At 41.7% G+C, this 22,302-nt stretch overlaps 2 protein-coding genes across 5 annotated transcripts in view; one reads left to right on the top strand and one right to left on the bottom strand.

Annotated features, from left to right (window-relative positions):
- The window catches only part of PHF21B (PHD finger protein 21B), a 160,443-nt gene extending 148,909 nt beyond the window's left edge, over positions 1–11,534 (top strand). For both annotated transcript variants that reach the window (XM_083860172.1, XM_083860171.1), the window contains 6 exons: positions 936–990; positions 4,127–4,149; positions 5,461–5,619; positions 6,296–6,371; positions 7,488–7,591; positions 9,818–11,534. In XM_083860172.1, coding sequence (XP_083716298.1) covers positions 936–990; positions 4,127–4,149; positions 5,461–5,619; positions 6,296–6,371; positions 7,488–7,591; positions 9,818–10,042 — 642 coding nt within the window. In that variant the 3' untranslated portion in view covers positions 10,043–11,534. The remainder of the gene's footprint in view (positions 1–935; positions 991–4,126; positions 4,150–5,460; positions 5,620–6,295; positions 6,372–7,487; positions 7,592–9,817) is intronic.
- Positions 11,535–21,247: 9,713 nt separating this feature from the next.
- The window catches only part of ARHGAP8 (Rho GTPase activating protein 8), a 54,598-nt gene continuing 53,543 nt past the window's right edge, over positions 21,248–22,302 (bottom strand). For all 3 annotated transcript variants that reach the window (XM_083859334.1, XM_083859335.1, XM_083859336.1), the window contains one exon: positions 21,248–21,709. In XM_083859334.1, coding sequence (XP_083715460.1) covers positions 21,512–21,709 — 198 coding nt within the window. In that variant the 3' untranslated portion in view covers positions 21,248–21,511. The remainder of the gene's footprint in view (positions 21,710–22,302) is intronic.

Raw genomic sequence — 22,302 nt, forward strand, 5'->3', positions numbered from 1 at the left:
TAGTTTTTTCACCACAGAATAAATAATTTAGTTGCAAAAACCCCTCTAATTTTCTTCCAAGTAGAATGTAACAACATCTAATGAAGGAAAATGGTGCTGACTCCAGTCCTGCTGTACAAATATTGGATGGCTCAGAGTAACAATTTGGGGTTGTCCAGATTATTAATGAAGCCTTGCTCACCACTGACCACAGCTTGTGCCATCAGACAAGGCTGGCCATGAGCTGTGTTAGATGAGTTAAACACCTCAGACAGGTTTGCAGTGCTCTCTGCTTGTAACTTTGGTGACCTCAGCAGATTGAAATCACTGCCAGCACCTCAAGGCCCTGCAGGTTCACTTCTGGAAGGGAAATATTTTGCTAAGGTCTTCACTCTTTGCTTGCAAATGCAGTATGTTGCTCTGAAGTGTGGGCAGGTGTCACAAAGGTAACAGTGCTTTTCCTGCAGGTGAGAAATTCCTCACCATTTCTATATATGGAAAAAAGAGTAATAATTCTAGGAGGCACTCAGACCACTACACTAAATTTGAAATATAGAAATTGGCGAATTTCAATGAAACCACTACAGCAAATAATGATGTAATCTCACAGCAACAACTTTCCCTTATGGATATTGTTGGGCTTGGGTTTAGTTTTGTTGTAGTCTTTCTCTTACCAGCCCATGCAGCATATCCTGCAACCCCATCAATAGCATTCACAATTTGATTTTTTCTTTTCTTAACAGAATCTAATGTACAATAAACTGCTCTATGTAAAACTTGTTAGAAAGATAAATCATGCAACTGTTTGTCTGCCTGTGTCAGTGGTCAGTCTAAGTCTAAGCTTTTGGAGAGCTGGTTAGGTATGAGTTAAACTCATGGAGATTAATAATCTGGAATGTAAGAGACAACCAGAGCACTTTGCAGTGACATGGGGGTTGGTTTCTTTTCCCTTGTAGAGGAAACGCCTTGCATCGAATTATTTGAATAACCCCTTGTTCCTTTCAACGAGAGGTAAGCATATTTTTGAATGAATATACTACCATTCTAATGACATGTTAAAAATTCATTAGTAGGATTTAATAGGAGTTACTGTTAGGATACCATAGGGCATTAGTTTATGTATGTCCCTGTGTTTTTTAATGTGAAGTGAAAATAGATTATTTTCCTGCAAAAGCAATGAAAAGATAAGGCTAAAGGTCACAATTGTGTAGAAATGGATCCAAAGCCTCTGCAGTGGAAAAAGTGGAAAAGTTTAAGCACCGTACTTTAAGCACCATGCAGTGAGAGGACTGATTGAATAAAGAAGTGTTACCAACCCCAAGTACTTAAAAATATATATTGAGAAATAATTACTATTTTAGGCTTTTTATTTGCCTCTTTCCACCAGCTTTAAGAAATTGCTCTCCATCCTCAAGCACTAGAAATTTCCCACAACTTTTGCTTCAGTAACAAGGGCTGAAAAGCAGCTTTTCTGATTCCAAGAGGTAGAGTCATAAATCTAGACCTGATGACCTTGAAGATGCCTTCCAGTCTTGTATTTATAAGAACTTCAAATCTGAAACTTAATAGTAAATGCCTTGAGAATTAACAACTCAGAGGAGCCATTTAGAGATGCACGTGGGAAGAAGTGCATTTCAGGAAAAAATGTGCAACAAAGAGTTGGGACATGTGAGGTGAAACACAGAGAATGTTGAGTATAGTTTAATTCTTCAGACAAGACACATGCAGTGTTTCAAGGAAGAAAGTGAGAAGCTTGTATTTCAGAACAGAAGACAAAGCCAGTAAAGAAATTTGATTCTGTCCTTGCCCTTGTTCTGACTTTATAACTTATTCTCTACTGAGATGCATTAGAGGTAAGGGAAGAGAGATCTTTTTCTAAGTTAAATAGGAGCATTTGCAGGGGTAATTATAATTGAGACATGAAGTTTTGACAGTTTCTCAGTGTTTTCTTGATCTCTCTGTCAATTGTCATGTTTGAGTGCTTGAGAGTCACCTTTCTGCCTCTGCCTTGACTTCCTGCACCACAGGAGGCAATGACTGAAAGGCAGTGGAGCTTCTCTCTGCCTTCAAAACTTCACATGCCCCAGATACAGACACTTGGCCTACTTATCATATGCCTGGGATGCATTTGGTCTCAGAGGACAGCAGAGGTTATTACAGTAAACAGCTCTGCTGACACTCCTCTTAGCAGGAAGCCAGGCTCATGTGAGCCCTGCTGGAAAGAACGTTATTTCTGGCTTAGTTTTATCTTCAAAATTAAAATTGTAATTTATTGTTTGTCTTATCATAGCCCTTGTTTTTCCCCATGTAAACACATGTGAGAAATCAGGACAGAGTGGCATTGACAGCAAGTTGTGCTGCCAGCCCCTTGGTGGGTTTTAGTTAGGATTTGATATCTCTGACCTTCCTTTCAGGCCATGTTTCTCATTTTATTTGTAAGGAAGTAGGCAAGTGACAGAGCTCTACTTATGCAGCTGTCTTAGGGCTTCCTGGAAATCAGCAACCTCTCTCCTTAATCATTAATTCCTCTTTGAGTCCTGTATCTTTGGTTTTTCCAGAATCCAGAATATGTGCTGGAGTTCTGCATACTCTGAGAATGTTGAGATGGACTTCATTATAGCAGAACTCCCCACCTCTGCAAGGATTTTTTTTTTGTCACCAGCAGTGTTTTGCTGGATGCTGTACAAGCACTGAGGACAAGGCAGGTGCTGTCCCAGATTGCTTGGCTCTGCAGTGATGCAGTTCTCCAGCTTCAGTGCAGAGATGGCTGCCCCTTCTCTTATAAAGTGCTCCTTTAAAAATATTGTCCTCAGTTTCATTTTTCAGCAACCAGAGGAGGGAAGTGGACATGCTTTAAGAAGTTTAAAACTTTGTAGCAAAAGTGAGCTGAAAAGATAAATAAACAAACTAGAAAAAATCCCCACAATGTCCAGGAAACAACTGTCTTTTCTGGAAATACAGAAGAGGACAATTCTTGTAAATTTTGATCAAAATGTTAATTAATCAGGATTCATTTATATGAAAATGTCTTATCTGAAATGAGGTCACATCCCCTGACATGTATCATTTGTACAAAAGACTCATCAATTATCAAGCCTCTGTTTATCTGAATAACATTTATATCCCCTGAGTAATCATGGTGTCACAGAGTGGTGGATCTTTGTGTGTGTATTTTTGCATATGAAGTAACACCTACACATTTTAAAAGTCTGGGATTATTTATGGAACTCATTGCCAAAGGATAGTACAATTCTTGACAAAAGTAGAGAAATTTATGGAAGAAAAAAAAATCTATCAAAGGCTGTTAGATATAAAAATGAAGATGCAAGCTCAGGAGTAGGGAGGCCTAATAAACTCAATTATCCTGATGTGTCCCTTCCAGCTTAGGATATTCTGTGTTTCTATGAAATCAGCAGCAAAAATTGCCACACACTGTGCAGTTTCCATAAAGCTCTTAATTTTTTTCTGGCTTTTTATTTTTGGAACAAAGTGTATTGAATTCCACTTTTTTATTATTATTTATTTATTTGTTTAATTATTTTTTTTTAATGGAAGGCTTGGCTTGCTTTCCAGTGAGCTCTGTTGGTTCTTGCGAATACGATCACTAGAGACTCAGTTCATCCAAAGGTCACTGGTGTTCTGGGTGGGAGTAGTTTGATGGGCAGGAGTTGATGACAGGCTCAGGCTCACTCCCACAGGAGTGACCATTTTGTCCAGGAATCAGCTCCACATTTAAATCTGTGTTTAATGAGTCGTTGGAGGCACCTATTTCATACTCCTTGTTAAGTGCATTGCTGGTGCAGGACCAGCCTTTCCAACACCCAGCACGCTGAGCTCCTTCAAGGAAGACTTTTTGACTACTGGCACGTGGAGAGGAGCTCTGCATGAAAATTTCTGCAAATTTCTGATACTATGACCTTTTAGCATCAGACCTTTGGACATGAGATTCTTGCAATGTGCATTTTTAAATCTCAAGTGCTAATTCCACTGCTTGCTGTTACATTCTTTCCTGCCTGCATTAATTTTGGCAATGTCCTGACCTCCTATGCCACATCTTGATTAAAATTACTGCCAAAGCTGAGAACTAGCAACTGCTGCAGCAATGTATTTTCCACTAATTGTTTTCTGCCCTTCTTTTATATGCTAGCAAATGAGGATCCATTCTGGAAGGTATGTGTGGCAAAGTTTGTGTATCAGCAGGTATCTTTCTCATCACTGTGTACTCAGTGCTTCCTTCTGATTATTGTAGTCACTCCCAAGGTGCCTAATTGCAGCATTCTCTTCTCCCACTCAAGTAAATCTTTGATTCCCTGAGCTAGAATTTCAAAGATATGAACTCTTGGGTTTTCACATGCAAGGCTTGATTTTAGTCCCTTTGTTGATTCCACTGATTGAGAAATTGCTAGTCCAGATTTATGAGCCTAATGAAAATTTTATAAGAGAGATGAGTAACCATTCTAGTTTGTAAAGATTACATCTCTTTACATTGTGGTTAAAATTAAGATTCTTTGAGCAGGTAGTTTATAAAGAGTAATATTTTGGAGAGTGATTTTTTTGACAGGACTGGTTTAGAGTTCAAGATACAAGTCTGACTAAAACTGCCATAAAACTTTTTAATTACTATTCCTTAAAGTGAAAACATGCTTTTGGAAACATAAAATTACTTTAAAAACCATAAAATTACTATTCTACTGGAAAGCCAGTAGGAATATTTTGATTTTTTGTAATGATTCACAAGGCATGAGAATTTCAACATCAGTGTCTCCTTTGTTAAAAAGAGTAATTAATGTTGCCACCAGATTAGCATAGCAATCTACTACATGACATTGTAACTTTGTTGATGAGTCTGAGTTCATGTTATTTATTGCTTCAGACAAAGCACTAATCAGTCTTGTTGGAGAAAGGTTGTCAGAGCAAGTCTGACAGAACAATTACTGCCAGGGAGAAAGGGGCCAGAGGAGTTCACAAAAGAGGGTATTTAGCCCAAGGCTGTGCTCCAGCCTCCTGTTTCCCCAGCTGCCCTTTGAGGCAGTGCATGAAACATGGGACTGTGCTTCCCCAGAACCCTTTTCTTGCTTGCTTCCTTCTGCTCTGGGCATGAAGGAGTGATTTCCACATTAATTCTGATCCAGGGCACAGCCATGCATGGGGATACACGTGTTGTAGTAACACCCTGGCAAAGAAAAAGGTGAAATAGTTCCTATGTCACAATCTGGCTGTATTAGTAGACTCTCTCCTGTGTTTCATTAGTTGGGTTTTATGTTTCTGTTTCAGTTTATGGAACTTGCTTCTGGCTCATTTGTTGTTCATATTTGTTGCTATCATATATCTGCTATCTCTGTCTTCTGTGTCTGTCAGGGTCCTTCTGACAATTAGATTTCGTGTTTGAAGGAGCCTGTCTGCTGCAGTAGAGGCTTTGAATGCTCTATAGAGGGAAGTTCTCAATGGATTGACTTTACCCAGGGCACCCTTCTCTTGCAGAACGAGATCCACCACGATGAACATTGCACTGCTTGCAAGCGTGGCGTTAACCTGCAGCCCTGTGGCACATGTCCCAGAGCATATCACCTCAACTGCTTGGACCCACCCCTCAAAACTGCCCCCAAAGGGCTCTGGGTCTGCCCAAAGTGCCAGCAGAAGGTAAGTTTCATGGAGCATGGTATGCCAAGAAGGGAAAATGGGAGTCACCTCAAATTTGTGTACCCCTAAACAAATCTAAGCCATGGTCATAGCTCAGTGGATTACATTAGATAAAGAAGTACTGAGAGGGTTTTAGTGCAGTTTGCAGTATTTATTTCTGATATTTTTCACCATCCTAGAGTTAGAACATACAGAGAGTGCTATAGCTTGCCTGTAATTGCTAAAAATTGTACTCCTACAATGTCTCTTCAGTTCCTTCAGCTCCTATCTTTACAGTAACCCCACCATCATTTAGCCAGAGAAAGAATGTAAATCTTAGAGATGAGGGAGGCAGTGTGAGAAGAAGATACTCTTCACTAGTGGATCTGAAAGGTGTGAGGAGAAAACTTCCTTTTCTTTAAATCATGTTTGTTACACACAACTGTTCATTGCAGTTATGTGAGATATGCTAAACTGTCCAGTTGCTGTGAGTAATGCTGATTTCACAAGTAAGAAAAAAATTATCAGAACACTAAAGTGTAGATTCTGTGCCACAGAGTTCCTTGTGCTTAGCCCTGAGTTCACTTTCATGTTCTGAGACAAGGTCCCAAGTTCTGGTCCTGCCAAACTGTAAGGAGCAAACATTAATGTGTCATTTTGTGGAATCCTAACCATTTATTGTTTCCTGGGCTTATAGGTGTTAAAGAAAGATGACAGTGTGCCATGGACTGGGACTCTGGCTATTGTTCACTCCTATGTTACTCATAAAACAGGTAGGGATTAACTCACCCACTGACAAGAGGGATTCCCTGCCTATGTAAGGCAATGCCATTTGAGTCCTTAGCTGAAATATCCAAGTAGTGTTATAATGCTGATGGTGCAGGTCACAGGGCTGTAAGTGACTGGGGAAAGCAGACTTTTTCTCTCCCCTTGCTCTTGGTCTGCTCCTTTGCCATCTTCACTCTGTAAGGAAGTTGAGAGTGATCTCTCAGGAACTTTACTCTCTGGAGGAAACCATCATCAAAGTGGTGCCTTCCCTGGAACAGGGCTGAAAACAGGATTTTGAGGCAGAATCATTGTGAGGCAGAGTGAGGTTAAGCAGAGCCACGTAATTGGGTGTGTAGCACAGTACCAGACTAGTGTCCCAGACACCACAGCAATACCAGCTTCTAATTGCTTCAGTGTTATGTGTTATAGCAGCCACTTGAGTCATATGCTGTGTGCTAGCTGTGCATTGAGCATTATTCTTTTTTTAATCCCTACTGACCTCTTACAATAGGCTGTTTGGGGCATTAGATCATATTTTTAAGGACCTTTATGGAGGTCTGGCACAGTTATAACTGTGCTTTTCTGCCAGGGTCACTAACTATTGCCATTCCAAAGGGCTGGCCTCTTCCTAAATACCATTCACCTCTTTCTTGGAGACCTCCAGGATCGCATGTGGTCTAAGGATGAATTTCAATTCATCTTAGAGGTGCACTGTACCTTTTGGCTTGTCCTCCTGTGTGCTAACCATTGACATAGACACATGCATTGAATCCCAAATCCCTTTAGGTTGGAAAAGACCTCCAAGTTCATTGAGTCCAACCTGTAACTGACCCCACCTTGTCACCCAGTCCAGTGCACTGAGTGCCATGTCCAGTTGTTCCATGGACACCTCCAGGGATGAGGATTCCACCTCCTCCCTGGGCAGCCCCTTCCGATGCCCAACCACTTCTTTTAGTGAAGAAATGCCTGCAGGCAGAAACTCCAGATTTCTTTGTCTGTACCTGCTGAAAAAAAGGCTAATGAGACCTTAAACTGCCGTGCAAAATACCTGCTTCTGCTTTCTGTCCTCAAGTGCACAGTACATCCTTAACCTCTGCACCCTTAATCTTGTTGTTCCACAGTCAAAGAAGAAGAGAAGCGAAAGTTATTAAAGAGAAGCAGTGAGCTGAAGAGTGAGCATAGACAGTTAGAAGAAAAAGATCGACTACTCAACAGTGCAGTAAAGGTAGGACACCTGATGGGGACACAGAGTCTCCTGCAGAGATGGTTATAAAGAATTTAAGCCCTAAAAAAATATGGTATTTTGTGGCTAGAAAATGATTCAAGCTCCCAAGCAGTAGATTTTCAAGTGTGAATGTGTTTCTCTCTGAGGAAGTACATGTGCATTTTTTTTATGCACAAAAGCAAGCCACTCTGGCAGGCTGAGGAGGAGAAATCACTTGGATTCCTGTGGCAAAACACACACAAACACAACCCCACAAATAGCCATGGCTGCTTTCCTTGTAGTTGCATCCATAGCTCTGAGCTCTCCAATGACTTCAAGGCACTTCCATCCTCTAGGTGAAAAGTTTTGTCACAAGTGGGTCCTCCAGTGGTAGCTGCTGGTCCATTAACTCAAACCTCTTGATATTAAGTAGAAATGACCATCTTTACTGAATGTTGTAGCATCTCTCCATGACTGGACATGGATTGTTTTGTCTCTCCAAACTCATTTCAAAGCTAAATGTTGTCTGGAGGTGTCTTTCACAGATATTGTGCTATGAGGAGCAGTCTCTGGCTGAATGGGCTGAATTCAAAGCCTAATTCCTACCCTTCATAGCTGAAGGAACTATCTGATGCTACCTCTCTCCTAAGAGGTAGCTGTTAGTTTGTGTGGCAGCCTCAATAAATATTTGACACTTCCTTGCCCTGGAAAAATCAAAGTGGCAGCTGCAGGAGTAACTGGTCACTGCTTGTTTTACCATTGCAGTTATCCAGAGGAGGCATGTTAAAATATTTATCACGTAAAACAGAGTGGAAGGAAAAGCAATAACTTATTAAAAGACATCCCTGTATATTCCCTGTACATGTGTATAGCACTAATGGAACCACACATCTATGTAATAGGTAGGAGAGTGCAGTGGGCTGAGGAATTTGGAAAAATAAAAGCTGTCAGCTATCAGGTGTGTGTAATGGCTGTCAAAATCAGTAAGATTTCTACCTAAGCAGAGTCAGGTTCTTTCAGTGAGCAACACTGTCTTATTTAAATGGTAATATCAGCCAATGATTGTATTTATTGGAAATGTATCCACTTGAAAGGAGAAAATAAATTAGAGGTGTCCCAGCACAGAGCAATTTCCGTCTGACATTTTAACAGAGATTTATATGAAAAAGAACACTCTCATACACCCCACAGCTGCAATGGTAAAAGCAGAACATAATTTCTCTTTCATCTGGAATTTCATTTCTCTTAACCAACCTTTGTGCAGCTCTACACAGCTGCTTTCCAAACAAGTTGTTTTTCAAGTGAACGTTTCCCAGGACTGGAGATTCCCCACCCCTGGGCAGTCTGGACCAGAGCCAAAGAGGAGCAATCTGCAGACAAGGAATCAGTTTGGTCAGAATCCTGGGCACACAGGGAGAAAGAAAACAGGGTTCAGGTATCAGAGGCTGCTGTCCCCTCTCAGCTTGCAGACACACTCAGGGTGTGGGTCTGTCCCTCACAGAAGAATGGGATGATGGATGCAGCAGTCCATGGTTGGGGAGGGAAAGGAGAATTATTGATTTTTCCTATCTCTTCTTGGAGAAATGGAGGATTTGGGATGCCTTTCTTCAGCTCCTGCTCTCGTGCCCATTTGTATAGAGGTTTTTATTTCAAGAGATCACAGGGTGCAGTTTGGTCACCCTGAAGGATGAAAGCTTTCTTGTGAGTGCTCTGGTGTAACAGTTGTGTCTTGGAGCAAAGTTTTCTGCCAGAAAAATATTGATATCATGTTCAGTGAGATTAATGTATCTTCACAGTGCCAATTCCCTGAAATGTGTGGCACATATGAAATGCATTCTGATGAGGTTCACCAAGCATTTATCAGGAGCCTTTGGTAAGAGTGAGAGACCTGAGTAGTGCCTTCTGTATTTTCAGTAACACAGCTACTGCACTCCCATGCCAGGGATCTCTGTGGAGTGCAGAAGGTGCTCCTGCCAGGCTGTCTACAGGATGGAGTCAGAAACATCCTCCAAATGCATTTTGCCTGGGAAGAATATTGAAGAATATTGTTCCCTCAGCTGCAGTGTGTGCAGCACTGCTGATTACTCTATTTGTTAAGCTGTGGTTTTGCTTTCCCCAAAGGAGAACATACTTCATTTGAGCAGAACGTGCACCCAAGGCACCAAAGGATGTTTGGAGAGATGTTTGACACCACTTTGAATGTATTCTCAGCCTTTCCTTCTCTCTCCCCTTCTTTTCATTTGACAGAAATGCTTAGAGCTAAAAACCAGCCTGATGGCCCAGCAGAAAGGGACTCAGTCATCACTGGAACGTCTCAAAACCCTCATTAGACTGATACAAAATGAGCAGATGATTCAGGTTACCATGACGACCACCACCACCACCTCCCTGCTCTCCATCCCCTGGATCAAACCCTCTGCTGCCTCTGCTGCCATGCACAAAGCCTTGCAGCCATCACAGGGCAACAACTGACAGGAGCCAGCCCTGGCAGGTCTGAGGGAGGGGCGACCAGGAACTTTATGCACAGGGGAGAGATGGAACTGGAACAAAGGACAGGAGGAGCAATCTCAGTTTGGATACACTCAGAGACTTGCAGACCAGTCAGCCCAGTTTGGTAGGTCACTGTGGCAGCAGGTTCCCGCAGAGCAGGTGGTGCTGCGGTTTTGTATTTGCCAAGAACCTTCAGTGCTTATGATGTTTTGTTTCGTTATGTTGGCCTTAATGCATTGATGACTGAGGATGAACAGGAAAAGCATGGCTGATAGGAAGCAGGAGAGCCTTTTTTTGGTGGCAGACAGGCTTTCTGTTCTAAGGGGAGAGGAGTTAGTGAGGTATTAGAGAAGTAGTTGGGCTGAAAGCTATGTGTGTTTGGGGGGGAAATCGGTGAGATAACCAGAAACTGAGCTACTTAGCACTTGACATGGATTGTTTTCAGAGGAACAAGTTTGGCCCCACTGATTCAGGTGACCTGGAGATGGGGTCGTTGTGACCAGAACAGCATCACGGACACTCACAGAGCCTTGGAAACAAAAGATCTTTTTTTTTTTCCATATTAGACTTGAGAATTGCAGATATTTAAATAAAGAAACTGTATGAAGTTAGCATTTCTAGTAAAATATTGAAGTATTTTCATGCTGATGCTTCTGTATATGCGTTCTGAAATATTTAAAAAAAAATATGACTGTAAAACTCCTTTTGCAGGTCCTTTTTACTTATTTTGCTATCAGTGTATTTTTCTCATGGAGTTTTTGTGCAAGGTTTAGCATCAACCATAAGAGTGGATATCTTTGACAGTTTGGGGTTCATTTTTTAAAGAGATTATTTTGTGGTTTTCTGTCTTTTTGTTCATTTTGGATTCTTTTTTAAAGAAAAAGAAAAGCAAATAAATATTCTGGTTTTTGTTTCTTGTCAGTACAGATAATATGCCAAAAAATAACTTTACATTTTTGTACTGCATTTTTATTGTTAAAGATATGTAACATGATTTTTTTTTTTTTGGTGTTTGATTTGGTTGGGGGTTTTTTGGTTGGTTGGTTGGGGGTTGTTTGGTTGGGGTTTTTTTGTAGAAATATCTGCTGAAATGGTACAGGAAAAAAAAAACTGCCTCAAGGGGTTGTTTCTCAAACTGGAGACTCGAACTCAAGACTTCTGGGGGAGGGACAGGGCATGGAAAATTTAAAGGGTTTGGGAGGATTTCGTTTTTGGAAACTTGACTCCTTTTCAACATTTTGTTGGATTTTAGCGTATTTGGGAAATGTTCAGCATTAGCCTGAGAGAATCCCAGTGCACCTGCTTGTTTTCCTAGCTGGTCTTCCTGATTCTGCAAGGTCCTGCCTGGCCCCCAGGGCTCATCTCCTGCAGCTGCCTGGGAAGGTGGTGATGGACACCCTGAGTTTCTCAGCTCACACTCCCCAGTGCCACTGTCTCTGTCCTTATGAGTTTTCCATCACTTTTAGCACAACAGGTACTCATGGAAAGCCACCAGAGCAGGACACAAGGTTAGTCTCTCACATCAGCATATCACATGGTGCCGAATAGCCTTTTTTGTTGGTTTTTTTTTTAATTTTAAAAAATGAACACATGAGGGACTGGCTTTTTTTCTGTTGCCCAACACTAAGGCAGCACATGGTCCCTTCAACCATTTTCACAACTCCGGGAGAAACTGTGCAGTACTATACAAATCTATTTTAATACACAACACTCAATTGAACAAGATTTTTATATTCTTTTATTGATGAACAAAGTGAACTAAGTAAAACACAGTTGTTATACATTGGTTAATGTATGCAATTATGCATTCTGAGTGGCTTGCAATGTAGATGTTTTCAGGTTTCACGATTTTTTTTTTCCTTCTCAGACAAATTAAAATAAAAAAAAAAGGGAAAGTGTTGGAAGGTTGAATATGTGAAAGAATTTCTGAAGAACTGTCTTCAACTGTTAAAAGTAGTTATTTTGAAAAGGGGGCTGTCCAGTGGATAGTGTGCATAGAAAAAAAAAAAAAGTGTTTGTCTTAAATATGCCAATGTAGTTTTACTTCTTTATGATGCATTAAACTTGACTGACAATTTCCTGGCCTTGTTGTGGTGGTCTCTGCTGCTGAGGGTCACAGCCTGGCCTCCCCAAGGCCTGTTCAGGAACCCCCTCCCTGCCCAGACTCTCTCTGGGGCAGGAGAAGTGACTTGAAGAACAGATGATGCTGATTTCTCTCCACCACTGTGTTCCATTTTCAAACTTAAGTGCAAGAATGAGTACAGCACTTTTTGCTTGCTTTCTATCAGGAAGGTGGCCTCTTCCTTGAGGCCACTGTGTCTCCCAGGCAGAGGCACCCTCTCCAGTCCCATGCTTAGCTTCCCACCTCTTGGAATAATTGCCAATCCACCAGACCCCTGGGCTTTGCTTTCATACCTTCCCCTCTCAGGTGCTCTTCAATGTGTGGTGACCCTACTTTGTAAAGTAATTTATACATCACTTTATAACTGTAGTAAAGAAACAGAGAGAGAGGGCCCTAGAGGGGATTGGCTGGTTTCTGGTTGGTGGAAGGGATGGAACTTCTTCCCAACAAAGTTAATCAAATCAAAGCAAAACGCTGTCACAGCTGCATAAAGCCTGCCACAGTGGCTCGTGCTTATGCAGAGCAGAAACAGGGCTGGGACTTTCTTGTCAGGGGTAGGGGAAAGGGTATTTTTTGTCTGGGTGTGTGTTGCCTTGTCATCACCTCCTGGCAGCATTACTGTTTAATTTCAGGCTGCAATAGGCAAGGGAACTCAGCACTGCACTCCTGCTTCCCCTACAGCTCAGCTGCTCTCTCCTCCCTCCCAGCCCCTGCTACATGGAAGGCAGGCTGATTTTTCCTGTCATTGCTTCCAGTACTGGAAGACACCTCTCCCCCATGCTAGAAAACTCCCCAAATCATATGTCATCATCATCATCATCTGTCTGCCACCACCCTCACCTTTAAACTCAGTGCTGTGCTAACAGAAAGGAGCCATTTACAGAGCTCTGCATGCTGCCTTAATAATTAATGCAGTTGCAAGAGAGTGCAGCCTTTAATCTTTGATAGTGTTTTAAATGGAGGTTTTGGTGGAGATTTGCAGGAGTCACAGTAGCCTCTGTTCCTTGCTGTGGTTATGGGCATTGTCTTTGAAAATAATCAGGAGCTGCAGGGTTCCCAGCCTCCTCTCCCAAATGAAAGTTATTTTTACAGCTATGCCAGACTTCACAGCTTCAGGACTCTTTATTTTACCATGACAGACTGTTTTCTGTGCATAGGACTCTTTCACATGCCGTAAGTTATCTTGCAGAGGATCTGCTCTGCAAAAAGCCATTTGAATGAAGCGTGTTGTCTCCAAGCCTGTCAGTTTTGTATTTGCACCTTTCCAAATGTAATTTCACCTCTTCTTCCTGCCCACTGTCTCTTGTCCCTCAGAAATGAGAGGAAAAGGAACACTTCTCTCTGTTGGGAAGTAACACAGAGCAATGCCAGAATGAGCAATTTTTGTGTCAGAATCTCAGATATTTTGAAGTTTCATACTCTTTAGAGAGAGAAGCCTAGGACCTAAACACTCTGAAAGTCAGGAAGCAAAGTCAAGACCACTCAACATTAATTTTTCTTAGTATTTAGTTTACAATCACAGCAGCAATTTCTCTAAGATACTGCAAGATGATTTCACAATAATGTCAGGCCAGCAAATGGTTTCTCTCATGGCAGACTCCTGTGTAAGGATGGCAAGACAAACTGGAGCAGCTGGATCAGGAATTCACTCTACATGCCAAGTGGTTTTCTAGTAGTTTGATGGCCTATTAGGATCACATAAACTTTAAGAAGAATGCATTATAAACCGATACATATTTTTTGTTCTGTGTTCTGCATGTCATCTGTAGTTGGAAAGAAAGTAATTTTGCTGAAATGAGTGGCAATAGCCACATCAGATAAAACCCTACTCACTTTAATCAGGTTTTCCCAACTGCAGCCTATTTTGCTTAGAAAATGAAGCCTGGCTTCTGAGATCAATCACTAGCAACTGACTGATGCAAACAGAAAATGCTAGACTCCCCTGCTGTAAGCCACTTTTAAGTTCACCACGGTGAAGATCATTAAAGCAAGAGTTGGGATTTTTTCCCTCAAAAAAGCAAACAAAAACTAAATTGTCAAGACAGGAAAAAATACTACAAAGCATACACAAGCTTGCTATAATGCATTCTAGCCAGGGAGAGGGAAAAACAAAAAAAAGATGCCACTGCCCTTTGAAGTTCTTGTTTGCATTTGCTCTGGCAAATTGCAGATGATCCTTTGCTGTTTAAATGCAGGAGAAACGCTGCACTCCAACCTTTGATTAAGCAGTTACCACAGAAATTTTAATTTGCATTTGCATTTCATCTTTGGGCTTAAAATTCTGCAACAAATCGCCTTTCACCTCAATATTCATGATAGAAACATTCCCTTTCCCCTTCTCATTTTCCAAACTGGGGTGCTTTGCTGCAGCAGCAGCACAGAGAACAAGAGACACAGGCTCAGGAAGTGACTTTCTGTCCCTGCATACAGGTGAGCAGAAGCTCCAAGAGTGGAGGGACAATTGCCTGCAAGAAGCCTTCCTCCCTCTGCAGCCAAGCATGGCAACCTCTAAGATACCAAAGGAGTTGGGAGATCTTTTACAATCTTTCCCCAATATGAGGGTCCTGCTGCCAATGTGTTGTTGAAAACTCAGGGTTGTGGTTTAAGCTGTAGCTACAGGAAAAGAAATGATGCATCCTTCACCCTGATGGGTTTTGCATCCTTCACATGAGGCCTTCCCAACTGTCATCTGCATCTTGGGGCCACTCCTGCTTTGCCTGGCCATGAAAATATTGTCTTAGTTAAAACTAAGAAGGAGTGACATTAGAAATAAATTCACAAGGCAGTGAATTGAGAAAAATGAAATTCTGGTGTAGATATTATGGTATGGTTTAAAGTGCACTTGCATAACTAAGTTTCTATTGGTTTGAAACTGCATCATAAAAAATGCTGAGCCACTGACTATGTGTTTCACCCTTCTTACTTTCCTCCATTACATCACAACTGAAAAAAATAAACAAAAATAATAAACCAAATCCCACCCACACAGATGGGTGGGAGGCTCATGCAGCTGACCTTGCTGAGGTCTGGGAGGTGTCAGGCTGATGGAAATGGCTGAATCTAATAATTTTTCACACAATAAATTTCTACTTTTTTTTTTTTTTTTTTTTTTTTTTTTTTTTTTTTTTTTTTTTGTATTCTCCCATTTGTCCAAGGGTCTCCTTCCCCAGCTGCCTTTCCCCTCTCCCTCTCCCGAGGGGCTCCAGGACCCTCATCCAGCCTGTGCTGTGTGGAGGAGAGAGACACAACCAGTTAAGTGAAGGCTGTGCAAATCCATCTGGGTTGAGATTTGATTTGACACCAGCCTTCTGGTGAAATTGGTTTGGCACAGAGTGGCTGTAAACAACTGAACATGAGCCCAGGTGTGCCCAGGTGGGCAAGAGCCCAAAGACACCTGGCCTGGATAAGGAATAATGTGTCCAGTAGGACCAGAGCAGTGAACAGTGCTGGGCACCTTGAGTGCAGTGTCCAGTTCTGAGCCCCCCATGACAAGACAGACACTGAAGGGCTGGAGCATGTCCAGAGAAGAGATCAGTGCTAGGGAAGGGTCTGGAACACAGGAGCAGCTGAGGGATCTGGGGGGGTCAGACTGTAAAAAAAGAGGCTCAGGGGGAATCTTCTTGCTCTCTACAGTTCCCAGACAGGAGAGTGCAGCCAGGTTGGGAGTCAAGCTTTGCTCCCAAGAAACAACTAACACCATCTCTGAAAACATTTAAAAGACTTGTAAATGTGGCTGGTACTTGAGGACATGGCACTTGTGGACTTGGCATTTCTAAGTTAGTCATTGGACTCAGCCTTAAAGGTCTTTTCCAATCTAAATAATTCTGGGCTTCTATCATCACCTCTCTGTTGTGCACCCTCCGTGTCTGGGGCTGCCCCAGAGTGCTGGGCCCACAGGGTCATTTTCTTTGGAGTAACATTACTCTGGGTGTGTCTATCACCTTCTTCATTCGTGTGTGCTCAGGCTGGAGCCAGGGTGTGATTCCTGGCAGTGCCAGTGACCTGCTGGGAGGCTGCCAGGTGTCTGCCCTGTGCTGGAGCAGTAACTAAAAACCACAGCCTAACGAAGAACTGAAAGACACATGTAAAGGACTCAAATATGAAATAATAATGAAACAAAAAAAACCCCAACAACTCAGATCAAAGCTTTTAATTTCACTCTAAGTACTTTACTCTCACTCTCAGAAATTCTTATCAAAGACAGGCAGATGTCACTGCCTCCAGGGGTCTCAACTCAGAGCTTCCTGATTTGAATTTACTCCACAAATTTGCTTTCAATACCAGAGACCAACAAGGTAATAGTAGCAGCAGGTTTTGCTGTGGCAAAGCCAGACACTGAAATTTAATAGCACTGCAGAGCTGAGTAAGGCTTTCCAATACCCATTAGGTGCTCTACAATTGTAAATGCAAATACCTCCCTGCACAAATGCCACCAAGCTTTTCCATACTGGTAAGATGAATTACTATCAGTTAACATAAACATTTATTTCCATGGCAAAATACAAGCACAAAACTTCCATTTTGGGCTCTGTATTGGGTAAGAGAGGGTCTACAAAGTTTTTAAGTAAACCGTGCTCTGAGTCACACCAAGCCAAGGGGTGGGCAAAACTCTTGTGGAGCTCAGCCTGTGTGAGTCTCCCTTCTCTCCAGATGAAGGTGGAGATTGCTGGGCTTTCATGTGAGGTGCTTTGCCTGTTTCTCTTTATCACCTCTCTGGTCATCAAATTGTTTTCCTCAGTCAAAAACTCACTTAATGAGCGACACAATAATTAGTTCATTGGAAATAGCATTGCAAGGGCCAGCTGAGAGCAGGGCAGGGTCCACAGGGTGGTGGGACTCCCCACCATCAAAGCTGCAGGGATGCAGCATAGGCTGTTGTGATCCTGCATTTTGGAAGGTGAGGTGCTGGTAGTAACTCTCCCTCGCCTTCTTTCCCCATGATCCAACACCCCCATGGCCTCTCCAAAAGTGAGAGTGTTGGCAAACCTACAATTCCCACAGTTGGGAATACAAACTAGTCAGGAAACAAAAGGGGGGATGTGTGATTGTACCATCAATCCCATTAAAAGTTCAACTTGCTACCTAAGTACACATTGATCATGCAAATAAAATATCGGGAGCTTTTCTGTTATTAGTATCCCCATGAGTGGATGAATACATTAAAGTTTATAAGGCTCTGAGCGATTCTGTGATGACTGCTGCTCAAGGACTGCAGCACATCCAGACAGATCATCTGCACACATGTAAGTGATAGTCATTTATGGAAGATTTTTGTAAGAACTGCAAAGAGCTCCCTCAGTTAATGACATTGCTCAATCTTCTTTCGTATCTTCATAGATTCAGGGTAGAAAAGTATTCTCTTTCCCTTTTGGTCCTTTTTGCTAGAGGTGTCCTGATAATCAGACTAATCTTGGGACCAATTTTCAATTCCTAGCATCTCAGTAAAGTAAAATGCTTAGGCAATTTATTTGCTATATATTGTCAGCTAGGTAACACTTGATTTCTCATTTCATGACTACATGTTATTGTTTTCAACTGAAATCCAGCATGTGTGTTTTCAACAGATTATCTCCATAATCACTTTCTTTTTGCTATGGAAATGATCTGAAAATTGTTCTTTGATACAAGAGAAGAGTTCACAAGGCCACGCTGTACAAAAGCTTGAATCGTGCAATTATCATTTGTAAAGAGAAACTGTTATCAAAGTAACTGCAGGGGACACCTCCAGGACTCCTCTTAGAGTCAGGAAATTTGAAACATATATTTCTCTAACATGAATTTCTCTCCAAACCCTTCTGAATAATTCATGTGAGCTGATTTAATGCCATAGTTAAGTCTGGCACTCAGGACAGAGACTGGGGCAGGGGGGGAATTCTGCCACAGATGGAGGATTTCACCAGTTCCTCTAGGGCTGGGGTCTTGCTGTGATTTGAAAGCAAAACGAGTGAGAGGCTCTAAGTCAGAAATACAATTTAATAGGAAGAAAGGTAAAAAGGTAAAAATAAAATAAATGCAATAACACAAAGGACCACTGACAGAGTCAGAATACAACCTGAGCAGGATGGTGGAAGCAGTCCAGATGAGGTGCTCTTCCTGAAGCAGTGATCCTGTAGAAAGGTCTGGGAGCTCTGGTCCTCTGGAAATCCAGTGGGTAAAGGGTGCTTCTACTGTCCCAAATCTCAGCTTATATCCAGGTGAGAATGCTTGGCTCCTCCCCCTGGGTGGAGCATCTCACAATGGGATGATGAGTTGTGAAGTGGGTCCTTGATGGCCCATTAAACAGAGATAACTCCTGGAGGGAGTTACCTGTGAGTCATGGGCAAGGCGTTAATGGGCCATTAACAGAAGACAGCCCAAAGGCAGGGGGCCTGGGAAAACACTGCCCCACTTGGTTTAACAGTTCATGAAGATGGTGATAGAATAAATACATCCTACACTGCAACCCAGGACAGGTCTCATCGCCAGGGATTTGTACCCAGGTGCCTTTAGTTTGGGAGAATCCATTCCCTGTGATCAGCAGCCTTGTAGGGAAATGCTGGGGTGGAGGTGAGTCCTTTCCTGTTTCTGACCCAGGCTGCCTGCTGGGGAGGTAAAGAGGAGCAGGAGCCCCTGTTCCCCATCACTCTGTCCCCAGCAGAGCTAATGGCAATCAGAACCAGAGCTTCTGGTTTTCTTAAGGCCTGCACTGGGATAACAGGTGTTATCTGTTCTTTAAAGAAAAAAGGTACCTAGAAATGAGAGAGCACCATTTTGTTTCTTCATTCACTAAATGAGAGGAGCTGTAAATCACTAGGAAATGGTAGTTTACAAAGTACTAAGAGGAAGACCTGGTATTTAGCATGTGAGCAATACTGAAAGAGGGAGTCTGGTTTTAACTATCATCTCAAGTGTCCACAGTCAGGCAAATCAGCTGGAGGGGTGCTTGCAGCTTGGACTTTTTCTTTGTAAAAGTAAAGGGGTCGGAGACAACTGTCTTCTGACAACTGCAGCTGGCAAATTCCTGTTGTCTCCCAACCTAGGATGAGTGGGAGAACTAAATCTATGTGGGAGCCCCTACCTGCCTCTGAGGACACTTTTGAACAAAGGTGACTTACATGAACACAGGATTTCAACCCACAGGGGCTCGGATCTGTTACTGTGCTAAAGCTATCCAGGATTCCCATTCCCATTACACAACAGCCTGCAGACCAAATACCATTTGCTGTTACTGGATTTTTAAAAAAGGACATGAAGAAATGGAAAACAACCCTTTGATAGGCCTTAGGAGTATTTAATCCCAAGGAACTTCTGTAATGCCAGGTCCTTCTTTATTTTTTTACAGACAGTGAAACTAACTTTGCATATGTATTTTGACCTAAGTCAGAGGGTGGCAAAATACTATGGTTTTGTTAATTCCCAGAGGCCAAACTCCTCCCCTATCAACACAGGGTGCTGATAGATATACAGAACCAAGTTGCTGAGCAATGCTGAGCATAACTGTGTTTGAGTTTCAATACAACAAGGCTAGGAGGCTCTCATGCAGATGTAAAGCTGATGAATTGCAATATGAAATATGACAGTCCTTGGAAATCTCATTTTGCTGAACTGCAACAGTCCTGAATTCTTGTTAATTATTCTCTGTGTAATATGCCAGATTTTATATTCAAACTGGAAGCATAGGTGGTTATTACTTACAGATATTCAAAAGCCACATGTTGTCTTTGTGACACTTGAGAAATAGGAGAAAACACACAGCTGTGCCACCAGAAGTTTGGTCCTAACCCATCTTGTTCTAAAGCCTTTATTTTTCAAATTTTAATCACTGCCTAATGCTATAGATGACACCTACTGGGCAAACAAAGGCCTGGCACACCCAGCATTCCACAGCCTCCTGAATATTTGGTTTTTTCCTGAGACAAGAACAAATCCTCTTCATCCTCTGTGACAAGATTTTGTTGCACGCTTCACACAGGCTGGGAATTTCCAGCTACCAAGAGGAAGGACAGAAGCACAAGTCCTCAACTCACTAAAACTTGTGAGATAAAAAGTGGCTGTGCTTGCAGAGGAGAAGCTCTTCCTGAGACTGTTACTTCTACTGCAATCTAAATATTCCCTCTATTTCATTTGCTCTGTACAGAAGCAGGAAGGCCAGAGCATTAAGGAAAACACCACTTATGTTTTTTAACACTGGCTAATTATCTTTTGCTCTACAGGCAACTACGATGATAACTTGTTTAACACATGCTATTGTCAAACAATGTTAAACAATGAAATAGTAGGTTGTTAGAGTTCATCAAACACAAGCAATATTCACAGCGTAATTAGAAAGAAAACACTGAAAATTCTCCCTTTATTCTGGCTAATTATTCACATTGGGACTAATAACAGACTTTCAATGTGCAAAAATTATATTAAGTATATCATCCAAGCTGTTGTTCTTACTGCTTTCTAAAGAAATTTGAAATTTCTATCAACTTAATCTGCAAAAGCAATGTAGTCCAAACATTGGAGGCACTCAAAGTTAGTCTATATTCAGTATCATTCACTCATCAATATAATTCCACTGCTTAAAATTCCAAGAATTTAGAAGAAAACTCCAAAAAATTAGAGGATTGTTGCTCCTCATTTGAACTTGTAGAAAAAACTTTGACACACTTTGCATGTGGAGCTACAGTGATTAACTGCATATATTAGATATTTGGAAGCGTAATTAGTTAGCTGTCTGCACAATTCAAATTACACAGGAAACATTTTATTCTTCATTCTAATTGTCAACCTGATGTGGCACAACTGCCCACACCTCTTTGTGTAATAGAAGAAACTTAAGTATATGGAAAAATAGTTCAAAAACATTCATATCCTACAAAGTGATTCCACCTTTATTTACTTAATATGGTAATTCCTAATAAACTTGTATTCAAATAAAAAGTAGAAAAGAAAAAAATATAAAAAATGAAAGTAAGGTGTACATTCAGGACTGGTCCAGAAATTACCTCTGCCCATGCAGAAAATAATGTCACATAATAAAGTCTCCAGATCCTCAAAGAAATGACAGACTGGCATGTAGTGTTATGGGTTTTTTAAAAAAATATTAGTTTTTGTCAGCTGCTCAAGTTTAGTAAAGGGATTCACTTTGATCTATTGGTCATTGAATGTTCATGTTCACAGTCTCCCCAAGTGATAGCAATATATGGAGCATCAGTCTTCTCCCAGCATCTTTGGTATTTGGAAAGACACAGAAACTTTACCCTGTGTTGAAATGTTTTTGGCAGGAGAGCCCTAAATAGAGAGGTCCCATCCAAGAGACCTTTCCCTCAGGCAGCCTGACTCCATTTTCTCTCCTGAGAGCATTAAGGCAAGATCTCACCAGGCACTGTTCTGGAGTTGAATATATTTGTGTAGAAATCTATCAGCAGTTCAGTGAAAAGATTCACAGGCACCAGAGCGTTCAGGGAGGTGGTTCCTTTCTGTGGCCAGATCAAATTCAAACCAAAGACACAGGCCAGGCTGGATGCTGTCATTCTGTTATAGATGCTCTCCTGTGAAACCTGGCAAAACATAAGCAGGAATAGGTTTATGCACACAGGAGAAAAGAGACAAGACATGATCCTGTACTGAGAAGGAACCAATGAGGGGAGCAGATCCTGGCCATGGGTACATCAGTGGTTTCTTAACCTCAGGGCTGATGAGGCAGCCTAGAGCTATGGGGGCACTGGAAGACTCTGTCCTTTGAGTATAACACAAGAGCAAGCAAAAAGGCTGATTTTTTTTTTCTTTATCCTAGAAAATTAATTGTTTTCAATCCTTCTGTCATAGAGTCCATTGTTATTTCTGCTGGGGTGGAGAAAAGCATAAAGAAATTTAATCTGCTTCAGATGAGATCAGCTCAAACAAAAGGTCTTTATACCACAGCAATGTAGCAAAAGCTAAGCTAGTACCAAAATAACTGATGAGGGAAAATGATAAGAACAGTGAGCACTCTGTTAACAAGGAGACACAGAACTGAATATTACTCTGAAGGTAGCTAGACAATGAACTGGTGTTTGTATACTAACAAATATGACAAAATTGGGGACTGTGCTCTGGCCCTTGGTGGCTTACACAGGCTGTATTTACTCTGTAATATTGCACACTGGGGATC

This window comes from Zosterops lateralis (assembly GCF_965231275.1).
Source record: "Zosterops lateralis genome assembly, chromosome: 4".
In the NCBI taxonomy this organism is placed as follows: domain Eukaryota; kingdom Metazoa; phylum Chordata; class Aves; order Passeriformes; family Zosteropidae; genus Zosterops; species Zosterops lateralis.